General features: G+C 45.6%; 1 protein-coding gene across 2 annotated transcripts in view; it reads right to left on the reverse strand.

The window, feature by feature from the left end:
* KRAS (KRAS proto-oncogene, GTPase) overlaps positions 1–18,711 on the reverse strand; it is a 42,872-nt gene that overhangs the window by 564 nt on the left and 23,597 nt on the right. Inside the window, exons 3-5 of one of the 2 annotated variants that reach the window (XM_056845931.1) lie at positions 15,288–15,466; positions 13,137–13,296; positions 4,885–5,008 (exon numbers count right to left, since the gene is read on the reverse strand). In XM_056845931.1, the coding sequence (XP_056701909.1) occupies positions 4,889–5,008; positions 13,137–13,296; positions 15,288–15,466 (459 nt within the window). In that variant the 3' untranslated portion in view covers positions 4,885–4,888. The remainder of the gene's footprint in view (positions 1–4,884; positions 5,009–13,136; positions 13,297–15,287; positions 15,467–18,711) is intronic. The other variant, XM_056845932.1, reaches the window with a different exon arrangement.

Consider the following 18,711-nt stretch of genomic DNA (forward strand, 5'->3'; position numbering starts at 1 on the left):
TGGAGGCTGCTGGTTTTAGATTAATAATTTCCCAGCAGTATTTCATGCAGTTTTACTTTGGTCAGGATGCATTTCAAAAGGTACTACACCTCAAAAGAAGAAGAGTTGGTTTTTATATGCCGACTTTCTCTACAACTTAAGGGAGATTCACACCGGCTTACAATCACCTTCCCTTCCCCTCCCCACAACAGACACCCTGTGAGGTAGGTGAGACTGAGAGAGCTCTAAGAGAACTGTGACTGGCCCAAGGTCACCAAGCAGGCTTCAAGTGTAGGAGTGGGGGAAACCAACCCGGTTCTCCAGATCAGAGTCCACCACTCCAAACCACTGCTCTTATCCACTACACCATCTCTGCACCCTGCCAGTTGAAGAATCTGAAACTATTTCATCCATAATGAATGCCTATTTGAAAGGCAAAAAATGTTTCCAAGTGATTTGGCAGGGGGCCATGATATAGTACTGGGCACATACATCTCTCCCTCTCACACGTACACAGCCTTTAAAAATAATCTTTTCCTGATTTAGCTTATGGATAAAATGGTTTACAGAGTTCAGAGATTTGGCTCATCTACTGCACATTACACCCTGCCCTGTTACGCATCTTTAGCCTATTATTTGACACTATAACAGTGGATCCCAAACGTTTCAGGCCACCGCCCCCTTGGTTCCACAAACTTAACCCCAGCGCCCCCACCCTATAAAAATCATTATTCAAAATAGGGGTTTGCGGGACTCACTAAAGAAGATAATAACAATAAAATTTCAAAAGAGTAACAATTAATTTCACATCTATTCAAAATCCAATTAAAACTTTTCAGCTGAAATTTATTCAACAAAACTGATGAAATTGATCCAGTGGTACCAGCTTTTCAAAGTCTGGGGAAAAAATCTGATAGTTTCCACCAAATTTGCCAGCATGGTGCCATAGCTTGATCTACTGTAAATTAGTTAACAACACAGTTGAAGGGCCCCACCTCTAGTGACCCCCTGCTGCCCCCATGCCTCTTAGTGCCCCCCTAGGTAATCCCATTGCCCCCCAGCAGGTGGTACTGCCCACCACTAGTCTGTTCCAGCAGGATTCTCCTTATGTCCACAAAGGTAAGGAGACTACTCATCCTATAACGTACACGACACATGTCACAAGCAAGATGTCCGCATCCCCAGTGCCAGCATCAAAATCTTGCTGGAAAGGAACTTTCGAATAGGCTGACGTCACTGGCAAGCCACGTTTAATGGTTTCAGGCAGCCTCTAGGCAATGTTATACTTTAGCTGTACATATGGAAATAAGTGATCCAATGAACACTCTCTTCACAAGCCTCCCAATTTGTTAAGCGTTCTACACCAAGCCATTAGGTGTCTCAGACCAATTCCCATTTCTACTACAGCGTCATCTCATGTATTCGTCTCAGAACTGCACACAATACTCCAGGTGCAGCCTGACCAATGCAGTGTACAGTGGAACTATGACATCTTGTGATTTGGATGTTATGCCTCTGTTGGTGCACCCCAAGATGTTAGTTTGTTTTGTCGCTGCATCACACTGGCTGCTCCTATTTAACTTACAGTCCAACCCGTACCCCAAGATCTTGTTCACACACACTGCTACCCAGAAGTGTATCCTCCATCCAGTATCCCTCATTTCTGTTACCCAGATGTAGAATGTCGTGATGTGATGTCACCCCATGGGTTCAGTAATGACCCGGTGCTTGCACAGAAGGACTACCTTTACCTTTCTTCCCCCCAAGGTAAAAACCATTATACAGAGACAAAGTTTACCAGCATGCATTGCATGGCTGTTTTTTTTTCCATAATGTGACTTGCTAAGCATCTTATTTTCATTTCCTTGATTTCAAATCTGCTTCAAATTCTAGTGCCCGTGTACATTTACGGGTGCATCTTTGCTGAACTCTCTGTTTACAAAAATATATCACAATGGGTAGCCGCGTTAGTCTGTCTGCAGCAGTAGAAAAGAGCAAGAGTCCAGTAGCGCCTTAGACTGACAAAATTTCTGGCAGGGGTATGAGTTTTCATGAGTCACGGCTCGCTTCTTAGCTCATACCTTGCCAAAATTTTGTTAGTCTTTAGGGAAACGTATATGGCTTCACCAGCAGAGACTATACCCCTCTGCCCTTCCGTTGGGTGAGCTTCCAGCTTCATCATGCACAGCTTTGCTCACACATTTAACAACACTCCAGCAGATGCCTCTCCATCTTTTGGCTTAAATTAGACAGATGAAGGGGTGGGGACACACACACTGTACACCATTTGTAAGTATGGAAGCCAGGAGCAAATCATTCTGGTATTAAGACTATTATAGGCTGTAGCTATGATTTTCACCTCTCAATCTGAACCTTTAACCAATGAAAAACAACCTGCCAAAGCAAAGGTGCTATGGGTCTCTGGATCCCTTCTAAATAAGCACGGTAGTGATGTAGAGACAGTAAGAAGAAGATTTGGTTTTTATATGCCGACTTTCTCTGCCACTTAAAGAAGAATCAAACCGGCTTACAATCACCTTCCCTTCCCCTCCCCACAACAGACACCCTGTGAGATAGGTGGGGCTGAGACAGCTCTAAGACAACTGTAACTAGCCCAAGGTCACCCAGCTGCCTTCATGTGTAGGGGGAAGCCAACCCGGGTCACCAGATTAGCATCTGCCGCTCATGTGGAGGAGTGGGGAATCAAACCCGGTTCTCCAGATTAGAGTCCACTGCTCCAAACCACCACTCTTAACCACTACACCACGTTGGCTCCACCACACTGGCTCCACCTGCAACATGAGCCTGCCATAAGCTATTTTTTGTATGTGGACACAAGTGAGCTTGCATTCCTTTAGGCTTAGAAATGCAGAAATCCTGCAAGCAGATACATTTTTCCAAGAGAAGATTACGTACACATGCTCAGGATGGCTTAGAGCTAACTGCTGAATAGTCATCTAAGGTAGGTAAATTCTTGCCCTCTATTGCACTGGGGCCAGGCAAGAAATTTAATCACTTGTTTTCTGGATCCTGGTTTTACAAGCTCCTCCAAAATTCCTGCGAGAGTCACCTATGTTTCTCTTCTGCTCGTGTTTAATTAAATGATCATTTGCTGCAAGAACTGTGTAAGCAATCAGCTTATTATTTACTAAAAAAAAAAAAAAACATCCTACAAGAAAAGCACAGAACAGGGAATCGGGTACACAAACCCTTGCCCAAATTCCAACACAGTTGGATCATGAATAGGGTTGCCATCCACCAGGTAGTAGCTGGAGATCTCCTGCTATTACAACTGATCCCCAGCCAATAGAGATCAGTTCAGCTAGAGAACATGGCTGCTCTGGCAATTGGACTCTATGGCACTGAAGTCCCTCCCCTACCCAAACCCTGCCCTCAGGGTCCGCCCCCAAAACCTCCGGTGGCAAAGAACGAGCCTTGGATTACTCACCATGAAGGCTCCTTCTGCTCTGGGGTACGGAGGGTGGCAAAGAAGGACCTGGCAACCCTAATCATGAAAGTACCATCACTCTGTGCCCAGATCAACATCTAGGATTGCCAGTTCCCTCTTTGCTATCGGCAGGAGGTTTCAGGGGCGGAGCCTGAGGAGGGCAGGGTTTGGGGAGGGCGGGGACTTCAATGCCATAGAATCCAATTGCGAAAGTGGCCATTTTCTCCAGGGGAACTGATCTCTGTCGGCTGGAGATCAGTTGTAATAGCAAGAGATCTCTAGCTAGTACCTGGAGGTAGGCAACCCTATCAATGTCCCATGCTGGCTCTCTCCTCATCTGATGACTGCAACATCTAGTGACAAACTCAATGTGTTAAAGAGCCACTAAAGATCAACCACCACTGTAGTTGCTAGTCACTGGGGATAAAATAACAAAGCGGTGAGAAATCAAGGGATACACATGCTTTGCGAAAAAGCAATTCAAATCACCTTGTAAGCACAACCTACCAGCAGTACAGATACTAAGAAGTGAGAAACTAATAAAGAAACTAAGTTAATCATTAACAAACGCTAGTTACTTAGTATTAGGTGCGTTTCTGCTAAGGGGCCCTTTGCATAGGGGAGATGCCAAAACTACACAATTCCACCGTGGGGCAATTCCACTGAAAACTTCACCGTATAACCAAAGAGAAAAAGGAGAGCAGATTCACTGATCTAGGCCTTTCTCGTCTGGTCTAAGTTTGGTCATTATATAGATACGCATCAACTGTGAATGTGTTATGTTAATGTGTATTGTTTTTAGTTAGCCTGCATTGTCGGCCCTGCGTTTTTAACACAACTGTGCACCGTAGTAATAAAACAGATATATTTATTGATATTTTAATAGTGCTTAGCTCAACCCCTTTGGTTTCGTTCTACTTTCAGGTTGAGTTTCTTTTCTACCCCCTTTTTTCAGTTGGTGTCAAACATAAGGCCTTGAGAGCTCTTATCCAGCCCACGTGCCAGCCAAGACGCGTGCCAGCCAACACCCACACCCCATTCTCAATCTAGGCTGGCGAGGCATGGCCCGGCCCGACCAAGTGACATTCATGTCATATCCGGCCCTCGTAACAATTGAGTTCGACACCCCTGCTCTAGACAATTCACCACTGCCATGACCGGATGTCACAACTTACAGATCTTTATAACATTTGTTATTTGTCCACTACAAGTGTGTGTGTGTGTGTGTTTGTGTGTAGGAGAACATACTCAGTAAATTGCACAGTTTTCTCTGATACTGAGAGCAGATCCAAAGCTTTATGTTCTCAAAGGAGGATGCTGGTAATGGAACAGATTTGCTGGAACTTACAATCATTTTTTAAATTACCGGAATCAAGTTGAAAGATAGATTTTGATTTGCATTGGTGATCAGATTTTTCCACTAAACGCTATTTGTTCTTAAACGTAAACAAACTTACCCTGTCACATTAAAAGGCATTTTTTAATTGTCACGCACCCGGGAGTCTTTTCTTCTTTGCTGAGTTTTCTCAGTCTGTACTGACGGATCTCTCGCACCAGTGTATAAAAAGCATCCTCCACTCTCTGCATTGTAAAACACAACTCCTTTAAAGCTGGATTTTGTTAACCCTGGAGGGTGAAGAGAGGTCTCGCTCGGCGGAAGAAAGCTGCAGTTGGGAACTAGACTTTCAGAAAAGCAGCGGAAGGGGCAGTTGGCTTTGTGGACGGAAGGGGCTTCGCTGTGGTCTGTAGCAAAGCTTGCTGACTTTTAAAGGATCTGGACTCTAAGTTTGATATTGACAAGTATTTAGGAGATATACACTTATTCATACACCCCAATGATCAGAGCACGTGACAATGCAACTTCTGTTCTCACAGGCACCTTGGGGAGACAGCTGAATGGTTTTTTAGACTTTCCATTTTCAGGGAACCCTTTCCCTCACTGAATCCTCTGCTGAGAAATCCCTACTGCATTGCTGGAGATTCTGGAGCGCCTGACAGGGCACACGTGCTATAGAGGGCACTGCTACACACACACACCCCATCATAAAACTAGAGCAGGGCTGCCCACGCCATGGTGCCCACCAATCCCTTTTCTGGTGCCTGCCAAGTGTTTTTAGGAAGGGAGAGGGGCCAGGTAGGGCTTTTGCCCAGCAAGGCTTCTAATTGACTACTGGAGATTTGATTGGCTGTACAGATTTTTATAAAAAAATGTTTTTGGGCAGCAGCTGCTACCACAGCGCGAGAAAATACACCAGGGGTGTCAAACATAAGGCCCGTGGGTTAGGGTTAGGATCCAGCCCCCTGAGAACTCTTATCCGGTCTGAAAGCCAGCCACACGCCGCTCTCGATCTGGGCCGGCGAGGCATGGCCGGGCCCAAATGACATTTACGTCATAGCCAGCCCTCGTAACAAATGAGTTTGACACCCCTGATCTACACTGTGTTGCTGAAATTAAGTCGTGGCGATCGTTTTGTGGCGGCCATTTTCTCGCTGCGCCCCACCATGCCGTCTCAGAATTCCAAACGTGCCCGTGGGCTCAAAAAGTTTGGGGGCCCTAGAATACTCCCCCATGTAACCACACGGTGAAGGGGAAGAGGTCAGTAGTGATCGGCAAGTACTCTTGCAAAAAGCTCTGTCTGCCGTTGCTGGCATTTTCCAATGCCAGAACTCCAGAGAACCCAGCACGAAGACTAAGATCGTAATCGTTCCCGTTTTATAAACGAGGCACCAGAAGATTTACATAAGCAATGCAATGGCGGAAACCCAGAGATGTAATTGGATTCTTTTGATCATCGCCACGATACGAGATGGCGTTTTGTTCACCATCCGGTGGGAACAATTCCTGGGAATGTCTCTGTCAAAAGGCCTGACTAAAAACAGTAGGCGCCTCCATTTGCTGTGCTCTGGCGCTTCCCTCTGCTTGTTTTAACGGAGGTGGGACAGAAGACATTTCCAGGCAGCTGGGCCCACCGCGTCCATTCTCATCCCCAAGAACGGGGGCCTTGATTTGTTTCAGCAACATAACAGACAGATGAACGAGGAGACACCATCATCAGTCCCACCACCAGGAAAGCAGAAGAACTACTGCAGAGGAGCCCCATTGCAGGAAACACCCTTCACCACGGCCATTTTAAAGAGCCACGTCACAGGGAAGCGTTTAAATGAATTGCTGGAAATTTTGCCTTGTCATTCATAGAATCATAGTTGGAAGGGACCTCCAGGGTCATCTAGTCCAACCTCCTGCACAATGCAGGAAATTCAAGACTATCTCTCCCCCCCCCCACACACACACACACCAATGACCCCTGCCTCATGCCCAGATGATGGCAACAAAAACCCTCCAGGATCCCTGGCTGACTTGACCTGGAGGAAAATTGCTTCCTGACCCCAAAGTGGTGATCGGCATAATGTTGACCTCCCCTCTCTTTTTCTTCTCTCTACCCAAAAGCATGTGTGTGTGTGGGGGGGGGGGAGAACTACCCAGCGTAGTGTAGTGATTAAGAGCGGAGGTTTGGAGCGGTGGACTCTGATCTGGAGAACTGGGTTTGATTCCCCACTCCTCCACATGAAGCCAGCTGGGTGACCTTGGGCTAGTCACTCTCAGCCCCACCTACCTCACAGGGCATCTGTTGTGGGGAGGGGAAGGGAAGGTGATTGTAAGCCAGTTTGATTCTCCCTTAAGTGGTAGAGAAAGTTCCAGCAAATCTGGAACTTCAGACCCCTCCTTCCTATACTAAGCATTTCCCCTAACAGACTTCACCCTAGTGATACATTACATCAGCATTGACGTAAACGGCAAACCTGGTATCAAACCATCATTAAGAAAGAATCCTGATCATCCTTCACCATGGTCAATGCTGGCACCAATCTAATGATGAATCGTGGTTCACATGGGGGGGTTGCTCCAAAAAGGGATGAGAGGGGCAAGATCCCACACACATCCAAGGCCCAAGTAGAGAAGAAGAAGAGTTGGTTTTTATACCCACTTTTCTCTACCTTTAAGGCGTCTCAAAGTGGCTTACAATCCCCTTCCTCTCCCCACAACAGACACCTTGTGAGGTAGGTGGGGCTGAGAGAGTTCCAAGGGAACTGTGACTGGCCCAAGGTCACCCAGCTGGCTTCATGTGGAGGAGTGGGGATAAACTTGGTTGGGCAGGGCCATGCCTCGTCAGCCCAGATCGAGATTGGGGGGGGGGGGGGCGCGGTGACTGCCTCGGCTGGCTTGCAGGCTGGATAAGAGCTCTCAAGGGACCGGATCCGGCCCGCGACCCTTATGTTTGACACCCGTCATAGAGGTCCCGACATGTTTTCACCTACGCCCCATAAGCATGGCATAAGAACATACAGGAAAAGAAGCGAAGAGGGGGAGTGTGATCGACCCTGCTAGCCCCAAAGATAAGCCACAAGGTGGGCGTGCAGCCTACAAGTGTACAAATTATACGTACATGGGGTCTGTTCCTGTGAGCAATACTGCTCCAATGTACGTTTTATTTGCCTATACGCTCTGGGTCATGCAGTAACACATGATGGAAAGGCCAGGTACAGCCTTTGAGGAGGGGCTGTGACTCAGTGGTAGAGCCTCTGCTTTGCACGCAGAAGGTCCCAGGTTCAATCCCCGTCATCTCAGTTAAAGGGACTGGGCAAGTAGGTGATGGGAAAGACCTCTGCCTGAGACCCTGGGGAGCCACTGCTGGTCTGGGTAGACAATACTGACTTTGATGGACCACAGGTCTGATTCAGTATAAGGCAGCTTCATGTGTCCATGTGTTCCCAAATCTACTTCTACTGTCTGAGATGATGTTACGCTCTCAAGGCTAGAACGCTGCCGTCAGGACCAATATTTCAGAATTATTCTCTAGAAAAAATGGCTGATGCCACTCTGCTATAACAGGCCTCTACACAAACACAGGTGGTAGTAGAATCATAGAGTTGGAAGGGACCACCAGGGTCATCTAGTCCAACCCCCTACACAATACAGGAAATTCACAACTACCTCCCCCCCCGCACCCCCATGACTCCTAGTCTATGCCCAGAAGATGGGTAAAAAACCCTCCAGGATCCCTGGCCAATCTGGTCTGGAGGGAAATTGCTTCCCTACCTCCAAGTGGCGATCAGCATTTCCCTGGGCATGTAAGAAAGGGCCACGAGAGCCAAACACTGACACATCCCTTCCTGCCCTAACTTCACAGAATCAGCACTGTTGACAGATGGACATCTAGCCTCTGCTTAAAAACCTCCAAACAAGGAGAGCCTGCCACCTCCTGAGGAAGCCTGTTCCACTGAGGAACTGGAGATTGTCTGAGTAGACAATACTGACTTTGATGGACCAAGGGTCCAATTCAGTATAAGGCACCTTCATTTGTTCAACTGTCAAAAAAGTTTAGCCGAAACATTAAATTAAATCTTTTGATTTAATTTCAACTCATTGGTTCTGGTCCAACCTTCTAGGACAACAGAAAACAACTCGGCACTATCCTCTATATGACAGCCCTTCAAGTACTTGAAGATGGTTATCATATCACCCCTCAGTCGTCTCCGTTCCAAGCGAAACATACCCAACTCCTTTGTGTGTGTAAAGTGCCGTCAAGTCGCAGCCAACTTATGGCAACCCCTTATGGGGTTTTCAACGCAAGAGACTAACAGAGGTGGTTTGCCAGTGCCTTCCTCTGCACAGCAACCCTGGTATTCCTTGGTGGTCTCCCATCCAAATACTAACCAGGGCTAACCCTGCTTAGCTTCTGAGATCTGACGAGATCAGGCTAGTCTGGGCCATCCAGGTCAGGGGAAAATCTAATATATCTCCACCGAGGAAGGCACTTTCGAAACATGCTGGAATTGACATTTTGCTCAACTGAAGTATTAAACCATGCACCTGATGAAATACCTCTTTCTTATGCTAGTAATGAACATTAAGAAACTTCCCCCCTTGCACAACCATGCTGGCAAAGCCCTACTTAAAGTCTGAAAGGAATTGTTTGGTGTAGCTCTTTATAAAGCCTCTTGAAGTACAGCATCTTAAGGGGGGAGGGACACAAAATCAAACATTTATAGATGAGCAAAGCCAAAACGATTCTATTACCAAGCAAAATCAAGTGATTCCTTTTTTCCCCCAACCAAGCAGTGCTCTGAACCACATTTCACCATAATTACAACAAAACACAGAAGCTCGGTAACCAAAGTTACACAAAATATATTCAAGGCTGAGTGTTTTTTGCACTGCAGAGAATACTGAATTTCTAAACTGGGCATAAAATTAAGGCAAATTAAGGGAGCCCCACCCAATGAACAGTCTATGCACGCTCCACAAGGGAAAGTTTTATTTGCCAGAACTTGGAGGAAGGACAGCAAAGAGGGAGGAGAGGGGTTGGCGTCCCTGTAAGCAAAGGACACGAGTCCAGAGGCGGAGTTCTGTAAGTGCTCCAATATGCATCTGGAGCTCCTGTGTCCCATGCAGTATGCCCATTGCCTTTCCTTCTTCCTCTGAAGCCATTAGAGAAGCCTGTGGCCAGGTGAGCCACATGCCCCGAGGCCCAGGCAAGAGGTCAAACCAGCAGATCATCACCAGTAACTCTTCAGGAACTCAGCTGGGCACCCATGGACAATCGTGGTTTGGATCTTGGGTGCCCAAATTCCAGCAGTTTGCAGCCATGTTGCAAACTCTTTCTGAAGCTCCAAAAAGACATGGAGGAGAAGAGGGTTCCTGCTGTGTGCTTGCCCCAGAGTTACTAACATCTCTTTCGTGGGGCGACTGGGGTGGTACTGACTGTGGCTCAGTAGCACAGTGTATCTGCTCGGCATGCAGAAGGCCCCAAGTTCAATCCCTGGCATCTCTGGTTTTAAAAGCTCTCCTTCCCTGGAGGTTTTTACGCAACAGACTAGATGGCCATCTGTCAGCAATGCTGATTCTATGATCTTAGGCCATGGGTTCTCAGCAAGGGGGGAATTCCCCCCCAGGGGGAATTTTAGGGTTCTGGGGGGAGGGGAATTGGGACCACTGTTCAGCAAAGTGTGATGCCCTGTAGATTATGTACAATCTGTAAAATTGTAGTTTGTTTTTAATTTAATCTGCGACATTCAATATCTTGGGAAGGGGGGAATTATAGTCTGAACAATGGTGAAAGGGGGGAATGGAGCAAAAAAGGTTGAGAACCACTGCCTTAGGCAGACCATGAGAGGGAGGGCATCTTGGCCATCTTCTGGGCATGGATTAGGGGCCACTGGGGGTGTGGGGGGGAGGTAGTTGTGAATTTCCTGCATTGTGCAGGGGGCTGGACTAGATGACCCTGGTGGTCCCTTCCAGCTCTATGATTCTATGAAAAGGATCAAGTCATGCATGAGGGGAAAGACCTCTACCTGAGACCTTAAAATGCTGCAGCCAAGCTGAGCAGACAGTAATGACTTTGATGGACCAAGGGGTCTGATTCAGTATAGGGCAGCTTTGTGTGTTCCTTTTGGAGCAGACAAACAAGGAAGCATTACCTCAGTTCTATCTAGGTGGTTCTCCGCCACGTGAGCTTGTATACAGCACACAAGTCCAATTCCTGCAGCCTTGTAAAGTCCCTCTCCTAGCCAGGATTCAGGAGACTTCAGGCAACGCTGGTCCATGTGTTTTCAAGCCTTGTTTTTCACCAGGGGGGCTAGACACTTATGTGTGTGTTAAGTGCCGTCAGGTCGCTTTCGACTCATGGCGACCCTATGAATCAGAGTCCTCCAAAATGTCCTTATCTTTGACAGCCTTGCTCATATTCACAAATTGAGGGCCGTGGCTTCCTTAATGAAGTCAATCCATCTCTTGTTGTGTCTTCCTTTTTTCCTGCTGCCCTCAACTTTTCCTAGCATGACTGTCTTTTCCAGTGACTCTCGTCTTCTCATAATGTGGCCAAAACACAATAGCCTCAGTTTAGTCATTTTAGCTTCAATTCAGGCCTGATTTGATCTATAACCCATTGATTTGTTTCTTTGGCGGTCCATGGTATCCGTAACACTCTCCTCCGACACCACATTTCAAAGGAATCTACTTTCTTCCTATCAACTTTCTTCAATGTCCAGCTTTCACACCCTTACATAGTAATAGGGAACACGATGGCATGAATTAACTTGATCTTGGTGGCCAGTGACACTTATACTGGTTAGCGAACTTCCAAGTTCTGTACTAGACACCAAATTATCTGACTCACGCAGTGCTTACATGCAGCCTTGGACACATTCTTGAGATGAAGCGGTTGATTTTTTTTTTAATTAATAATTTCATTTCAGTAAAAAAGAATTACAGGAAGAGACACAAAAGATTTCCAAATCAAAGTAAGGTCATCGCAGAACCTAGGAAGTGAAAAACGACATCTGCAAAGCTGCGTTTGCACTCTCACACCTGTTAGGTTTGCACCTTCATGTCTAACGAATAGCTAACACTACGACAGCCCACCTTCTGTGCAAAACCCAACGCTATTCAGCAAGCGATTAGCCTTGCTCAGGGTTACGGCAACCCTCCAATCTACTGTCCGTTCAGCTGGGAAGAAGCTTTTGGCTAACGCTCGTTGTTATGAAAACCACTAAAAATAACTCAGACAGAACTGCAGCTGTGAGGTTCTGCCTGCCGCTGAGCACACACCAGATGTTCATGCAAATCCACGCCAGACAAGTGTTGGCAAGCGAAATGCGAGAGGACCTCAGCTCCCAGAGCCGGTCCTTGTAACTGAGCAATCAAAATGCCACAGAAGCGATTTCTACCCATCTTCTATCTTGAGAAGAGAGGCTGGGGAAGAGGCCAGAGCTCTGTGCCCAGCAGACAGACCGCCAGGCTCGGGGGTCCTAACATCTCCTGCAGGGGGGAAAAAAAATCTCAGCTGGAGAAAAAATACCACTATGCAAACATGAAACTGTTTTATATGTATTCATTGACGGTACATAAGAACATAAGAAAAGCTCTGCTGGATCAGACCAAGGCTCATCAAGTCCAGCAGTCTGTTCACACAGTGGCCAACCAGGTGCCTCTAGGAAGCCCCCAAACAAGACGACTGCAGCAGCATTGTCCTGCCTGTGTTCCCAAGCATCATGCACGTGACTAGTTGTCACCAGACAACAGAGGAATAACGGAGGGGAGCAATTTTGGCTATTCAGATGCCCAGCCGTAGGCATAGTTTCCAGCAAACGGGTTATCCTATGCCCGCTCCTCCAAATGTCGATGGCAGCTTGAACTAAAACTAAAACAACAGGAATTCAACTGAAATCTGCATGAGACCCTGGAGAGCTGCTGCCAGTCTGAGCAGACAATACTGACTTCGATGGACCAAGGGTCTGATTCAATATAAGGCAGCTTCATGTGTTCATGCTACAATTTCGGTATAAAAGTTCATGAATGGAATGGTATACCATTAATAAATACATATAAAACAGTTTCATGTTTGCATAGTGGTATTCCCCCCCCCTCCCCCAGTTGTTTAGTCCTAGGTATCGCTCCCCTGTATATATTGGTTGGGGGGGAAATCTCAGGCAGCTCAACTCCGAAGAGGCGCTGCCAGTCAGAATACACAATATTGAGCTAGACGGGCCAACGATTTGACTTGATATAAGGCAGCTTCATATTTTCATCAGGTTTGCTAAGAATCTTCCCATTCCTGGTATTGTAGATCTCCCCGATGCCAGTCGTTCCAGCAGAACGTTTTAAAACAGTTGGTGCACGTTCCCACCCGGCCCCCCAAACACACTTTACCTGTCTCGTTTTTGCTGACGTTTCGATGAAAGGGATTCCGTAACTTCTTGCTAAGTCCTGAGCTTGTTTTGTGTCTACAGTTCTGGAAGGCAAATCACATTTGTTTCCTACTAGCACCATGGGGACGTCTTCAGAATCTTTCACTCTTTTTATTTGTTCCCTGGGGAAAGAAAGGAGGCAAAAATCACTTTAGGGATAATTCTATTTGCTCGGGATACTTCTATGCAACCTCATGGCGCTTACAATTAAAACCACGTTTTAATTATATTTTAAGATTATGTGGGGGGACAGGGCACATCTGCTGCGTGTGCTAGGCAGCAGGAGGAGTGGTGCTTCTCTTTAGCTCCTCCAGGGAGCCCCAAAGCAAGACGCACTCTGCACATGCACCGATGCTGGGGAAGGGGAGAACGTCACGCGTAAGTATGTGGAAGACTTAACATATGCAAGGTCAGGAAGGTTTGTAAGAGTTTTCATGACTTCGTGCAGTTTTCTTTGTCATGTTAAATTATATTACTTTGGATCTGTAACAACAATGTATAATTCTCCTCTCCAGAAAGAGAGACTTAGCCCTATGAGGAGAGACTTAGGGAGTTGGGTTTGTTTAGTTTGGAGAAAAGAAGGTTGAGGGGAGACATGATAGCCATGTTTAAATATTTGAAGGGTATGTCATGTTGATGAGGGAACTAGCTTGTTCTCTGTTGCTCCAGAGACTAGGACACAGAGCAATGGATTTAAACTAATAGAAAAGCGATTCCACCTAAACATTAGGAAGAACTTTCTGACAGTGAGGGCTGTTTGACGGTGGAATGTGCTGCCTAGGAGGGTGGTGGAGTCCCCATCTTTGGAGGTCTTTAAGCAGAGGTTGGATGGCCATCTGTCGAGAGTGCTTTGATTGTGGGATCTGCATGGCATGGGGAGCGTTGGGGTCACTGGAGATCTGGGGGGAGGTAGTTGTTAATTTCCTGCATTGTGAAGGGTTGGACTAGATGACCCTGGTGGTCCCTTCCAACTCTATGATTCTATGATTCTAAGAGCTTCAAACCCAATAAAGCCAAGGAAAGAAAGGCCATGTTGGATCAGACCAAGGCCCGTCAAGACCAGCAGCCTGTTCACACAGTGGCCAACCAGGTGCCTCTAGGAAGCCCACAAACAAGACGACTGCAGCAGCACCATCCTGCCTGTGTTCCACAGGACCTAATATATTCGGTATGCTCCTCTGATCCTGGAGAGAATAGGGATGCATCATGACTAGTATCCATTTTAACTAGTAGCCATGAATACCCTTCTCCTCCATGGACATGCCCACTCCCCTCTTAAAGCCTTTCAAGTTGGCAGCCATCACCACATCCTGGGGCAGGGAGTTCCACAATTTAACTATGTGTTGTGTGAAGAAATACTTCCTTTTATCTGTTTTGAATCTCTCACCCTCCAGCCTCAGCAGATGACCCCGTGTTCTGGTATTATGAGAGAGGGAGAAAAGTCCCCTTGCCAAACAAATAAACAATCGCAACGTGTAAATACCGGGGAGACTGCTTGGTGAGCTGACTATGTGGATAAGAGCCGCTTGATCAAATGTGCTACAAAGAAGGAGAGACCACCACCACCTCCCGAGAAAGCCTGTTCTGTCAGGAAGTTCTTACTAATGTTTAGCCGGAAACTCTTTTGATTTAATTTCAACTTGTTGGTTCTGGTGCAACCTGGGGCAACAGAAAACTACTCCGCACCAAGCTCTATAGGACAGCCCTTTGGATTCATGTAAGCCATTTTAGGTCCCCATTGGGGAGAAAGGCAGTCTCTCAATATTAACCCAAGTAGAAAAGAGCAAGAGACCAGTAGCACCTTAAAGACTAACAAAATATCTGGCAGGGTGTGAGCTTTCATGAGCCACAGCTCACTTCTTCAAATACAGCAAGATTGTAAGTCCATCCATCCTTAAGGAGAGAAGAGTAAATTAAACACACAATGGCAAATTAAATGTCAAAAGCAAGTAATTTACATTAGTAGGCATGATTGGATCAGGTGTGACATGCAGAGGGGCAGCAGGCGTGGAGAAATTAGCATTAGGAATAGGAATCCCAGGTCTCCGTTCAGTCCAGAAGAATGCATGGTCTTGAGCACCATTAACCCAATATTAACCCAAGCAAAGGTTACCTATAATGGTGAATATCTTCAAAAGATTTTGTGTTATTTATAGCAAATACACATAAAAAGCCCTCTCCCGTCCTCATGTACTGGTCCCGCATCGCGCTGTACTCCTCTTGACCGGCTGTATCCAGAATATCCAAGAGACAGGTTTCTCCATCGATGACTACTTGTTTCCTGTACGAATCCTGAAACAGACAGAAATATATATTTGTTTAAGTTACACATATGCGCTGAAGTTAAAAACCCTGGTCGGATACCCAAAGGCTGGATAGGAAAAGACTCAATTATGTATAGAAATGTATTTGTTTTAAGGCGCTGATATCAATATAAAAACATTAAAAATATATATATTACAAGAAAGAACAAATGGCAACAAATACAGGTTGATAAACTAAAACCACAATCCAAACGCGTTTCAGCCCCCTGGCCTTCATCAGTGGTCTAATAACATCACTTATAATGCACACCAACATATAATACAACATATATAACAGTATCATAGCAGAATAATAACAACCCAGGTATGGACTATTTGAAACCCATGTTCTAATTACAGAAACACCTGGTAAGATTATTTCAAGTTGTTGTGCTGGGCTGTATATGTCTCCCATATAAGATGTGTGCAATTATCAACCTGGTAAAACAAACGAGGTTGATAATTGCACACATCTTATATGGGAGACATATACAGCCCAGCATAACAACTTGAAAAAATCTTACCAGATGTTTGTGTAATTGGTAATATATTATACAACCTATTACATGCCTGGTCTGTTTTACATTGTTTATATGTATAAAAATATATATATCTGTGAATGTGTGCATGTTTTACATGGGTTTCTAATAGACCACTGAGGAAGGCCATACAGGCCGAAATGCGTCTGGCATGTGGTTATAGATTTCAACCTTAGGAAATGCCATTGTCCTGTTTTAAAGTTTTTTTTAAATAATTTTAATCTTGACATAGCACTTCTAATAAATTATATATTTTCATTATTTATATATATTTTTCTTCCCACCCAACCTTGGGTACCCAGCTTGTTTTTTGTGTGTGTGTGTGTGTGTTAAGTGCCATCAAGTCGCTTCCGACTCATGGCGACCCTATGAAAGTCCTCCAAAATGTCCTATCTTTGACAGCCTTGCTCAGATCTTGTAAATTGAGGGCTGTGGCTTCCTTTATAGAGTCAATCCATCTCTTGTTGGGTCTTCCTCTTTTCCTGCTGCCCTCAACTTTTCCTAGCATGACTGTCTTTTCCAGTGACTCTTGTCGTCTCATGATGTGACCAAAATACGATAGCCTCAGTTTAGTCATTTTAGTTCTAGGGTCAGTTCAGGCTTGATTTGATCTATAACCCACTGATTTTTTTTTGGGGGGGGGGCAGTCCATGGTATCTGTAACACTCTCCTCCAACACCACATTTCAAAGGAATCTATTTTCTTCCTATCAGCTTTCTTCAATGTCCAGCTTTCACACCCATACATAGTAATAGGGAATACGATGGCATGAATTAACCTGATCTTGGTGGCCAGTGACACACCCTTACACTTCAGAATCTTTTCTAGCTCCTTCATGGCTCCCCTTCCCAGTCTCAATCTCCTTCTGATTTCTTGGCTGCAGTCTCCCTTTTGGTTGATGATGGAGCCAAGAAGTCTTCAACAATTTTAATTTCCTCATTGTCAACCTTAAAGTTGTATAATTCTCCTGTAGCTTGTTTTATAGGTTGGGTTTTATTCCTCTCTTAAATCTTCTCCTATTAACTGGAAGAACCAGACCCTGGGTTCGAAGGGCCAAACCTTGGCAGGGATATGGGCTCTGTGTATTTTATTTAGATGATATGCTCTGTGGCTCTAAGGCGTTCCAGCCACCTCTCTTCTCCCACCTTCGGTTGTGCTGTTCTAAATCTTCCTTTCTTAGCAGCAAAAGCATCTTGCTTACATAACCAGAACAGAAGAGTGATTATATAAAACTGGAATCTCAAAAAAGGATCTAAATAGCAGTGCCAGGATTTCTGAATCTTTTCACCCATGACACACCTACATGAATTCTTCACACATTTCATGGGCATGACATCATCTGTCTATTCCGCACCAAGACGCCTTAAAGTTGTATTTCTGAAGCTATACGCTTGTGCGAGTCTGCGAAGCCAAAGGAGGAAAGTGAGCCAAAGGAGCTGCATAGGGAAAGCGTTTGGCGCACGACATTTTTAGTCTAGAAATGGGGGGAGGGAAGCATCCCAGTCTTCATTCTGAGCGGGGGAGCAGAAGAAGCTAAGAGGAACCCGGCTGAGGGAGGCACAAGAACCTAAGAGGAACCCGGCTCTCATAATACTAGAACGCGGGGTCATCTGCTGGAGCTGGAGGGGGAGAGATTCAAAACTGATTAAAGGAAGTATTTCTTCACACAACGCATAGTTAAATTGTGGAACTCCCTGCCCCAGGATGTGGCGATGGTTGCCAACTTGGAAGGCTTTAAGAGGGGAGTGGACATGTTCATGGAGGAGAGGGCTATTCATGGCTACTAGTAAAAATGGCTACTAGTCATGATGCATAACTATTCTCTCCGGGATCAGAGGGGCTCACCTATTATATTAGGTGCTTTGGAACACAGACAGGATGGTGCTGCTGCACTCGTCTTTTTTGTGGACTTCCTAGAGGCACCTGGTTGGACACGGTGTGGACAGACTGCCGGACTTGATGGACCTTGGTCTGATCCAGCAGGGCCTTTCTTATGTTTTTATGATTTCATCCAACATTTCATCTAGGGTGGGATTCCAACTCTTACAGTAGCCAGGCAATTGCTTTCAGGAAACTCATGCCACAAGTCTTAAAGGCAACCACCTTTCCCGTTATTTGCCATTCAGAGGCCTACTTCCTCTGAACATGAAGAAGAGTTGGTTTTTATATGCAGACTTTCTGTACTACTTAAGGGAGGCTCAAACCAGCTTACAATCACCTTCCCTTCCCCTCCCAACAACAGACATCCTGTGAGGAAAATCACCCTTCAAGCAAATTAACAACATTGCGAAACTTTATAGTTATTACATTATACTTGCATCGTTTACAATATTATCAACTATAATATCTTTAAAATTGAGTAATTATCCAAATTTGATATTATTAAATCTAAAAGAGATATACATACACATATACCAACTTTCCACCTCGATGGCCTATATTTGTTAGGCTACTTAACATCATTATATATTAGCAATAACTTTCCCTTCTGTAGGATTACTACACAGGCACATGCCCAGGCACATGCTGATCACCACTCTGGGGTAAGGAAGGAATTTTCTTCCAGACCAGATTGGCCAGGGATCCTGGAGGGTTTTTTCCCATCTTCTCAGCGGGCATGGAGTAGGGGTCAGTGGGGTTTTTTTGGGGGGGGGAGGTAGTTGTGAATTTCCTGCATTGTGCAGGTTGGACTAGA

This window comes from Euleptes europaea, chromosome 3 (assembly GCF_029931775.1).
Source record: "Euleptes europaea isolate rEulEur1 chromosome 3, rEulEur1.hap1, whole genome shotgun sequence".
NCBI classification, from domain to species: Eukaryota; Metazoa; Chordata; class Lepidosauria; order Squamata; family Sphaerodactylidae; genus Euleptes; species Euleptes europaea.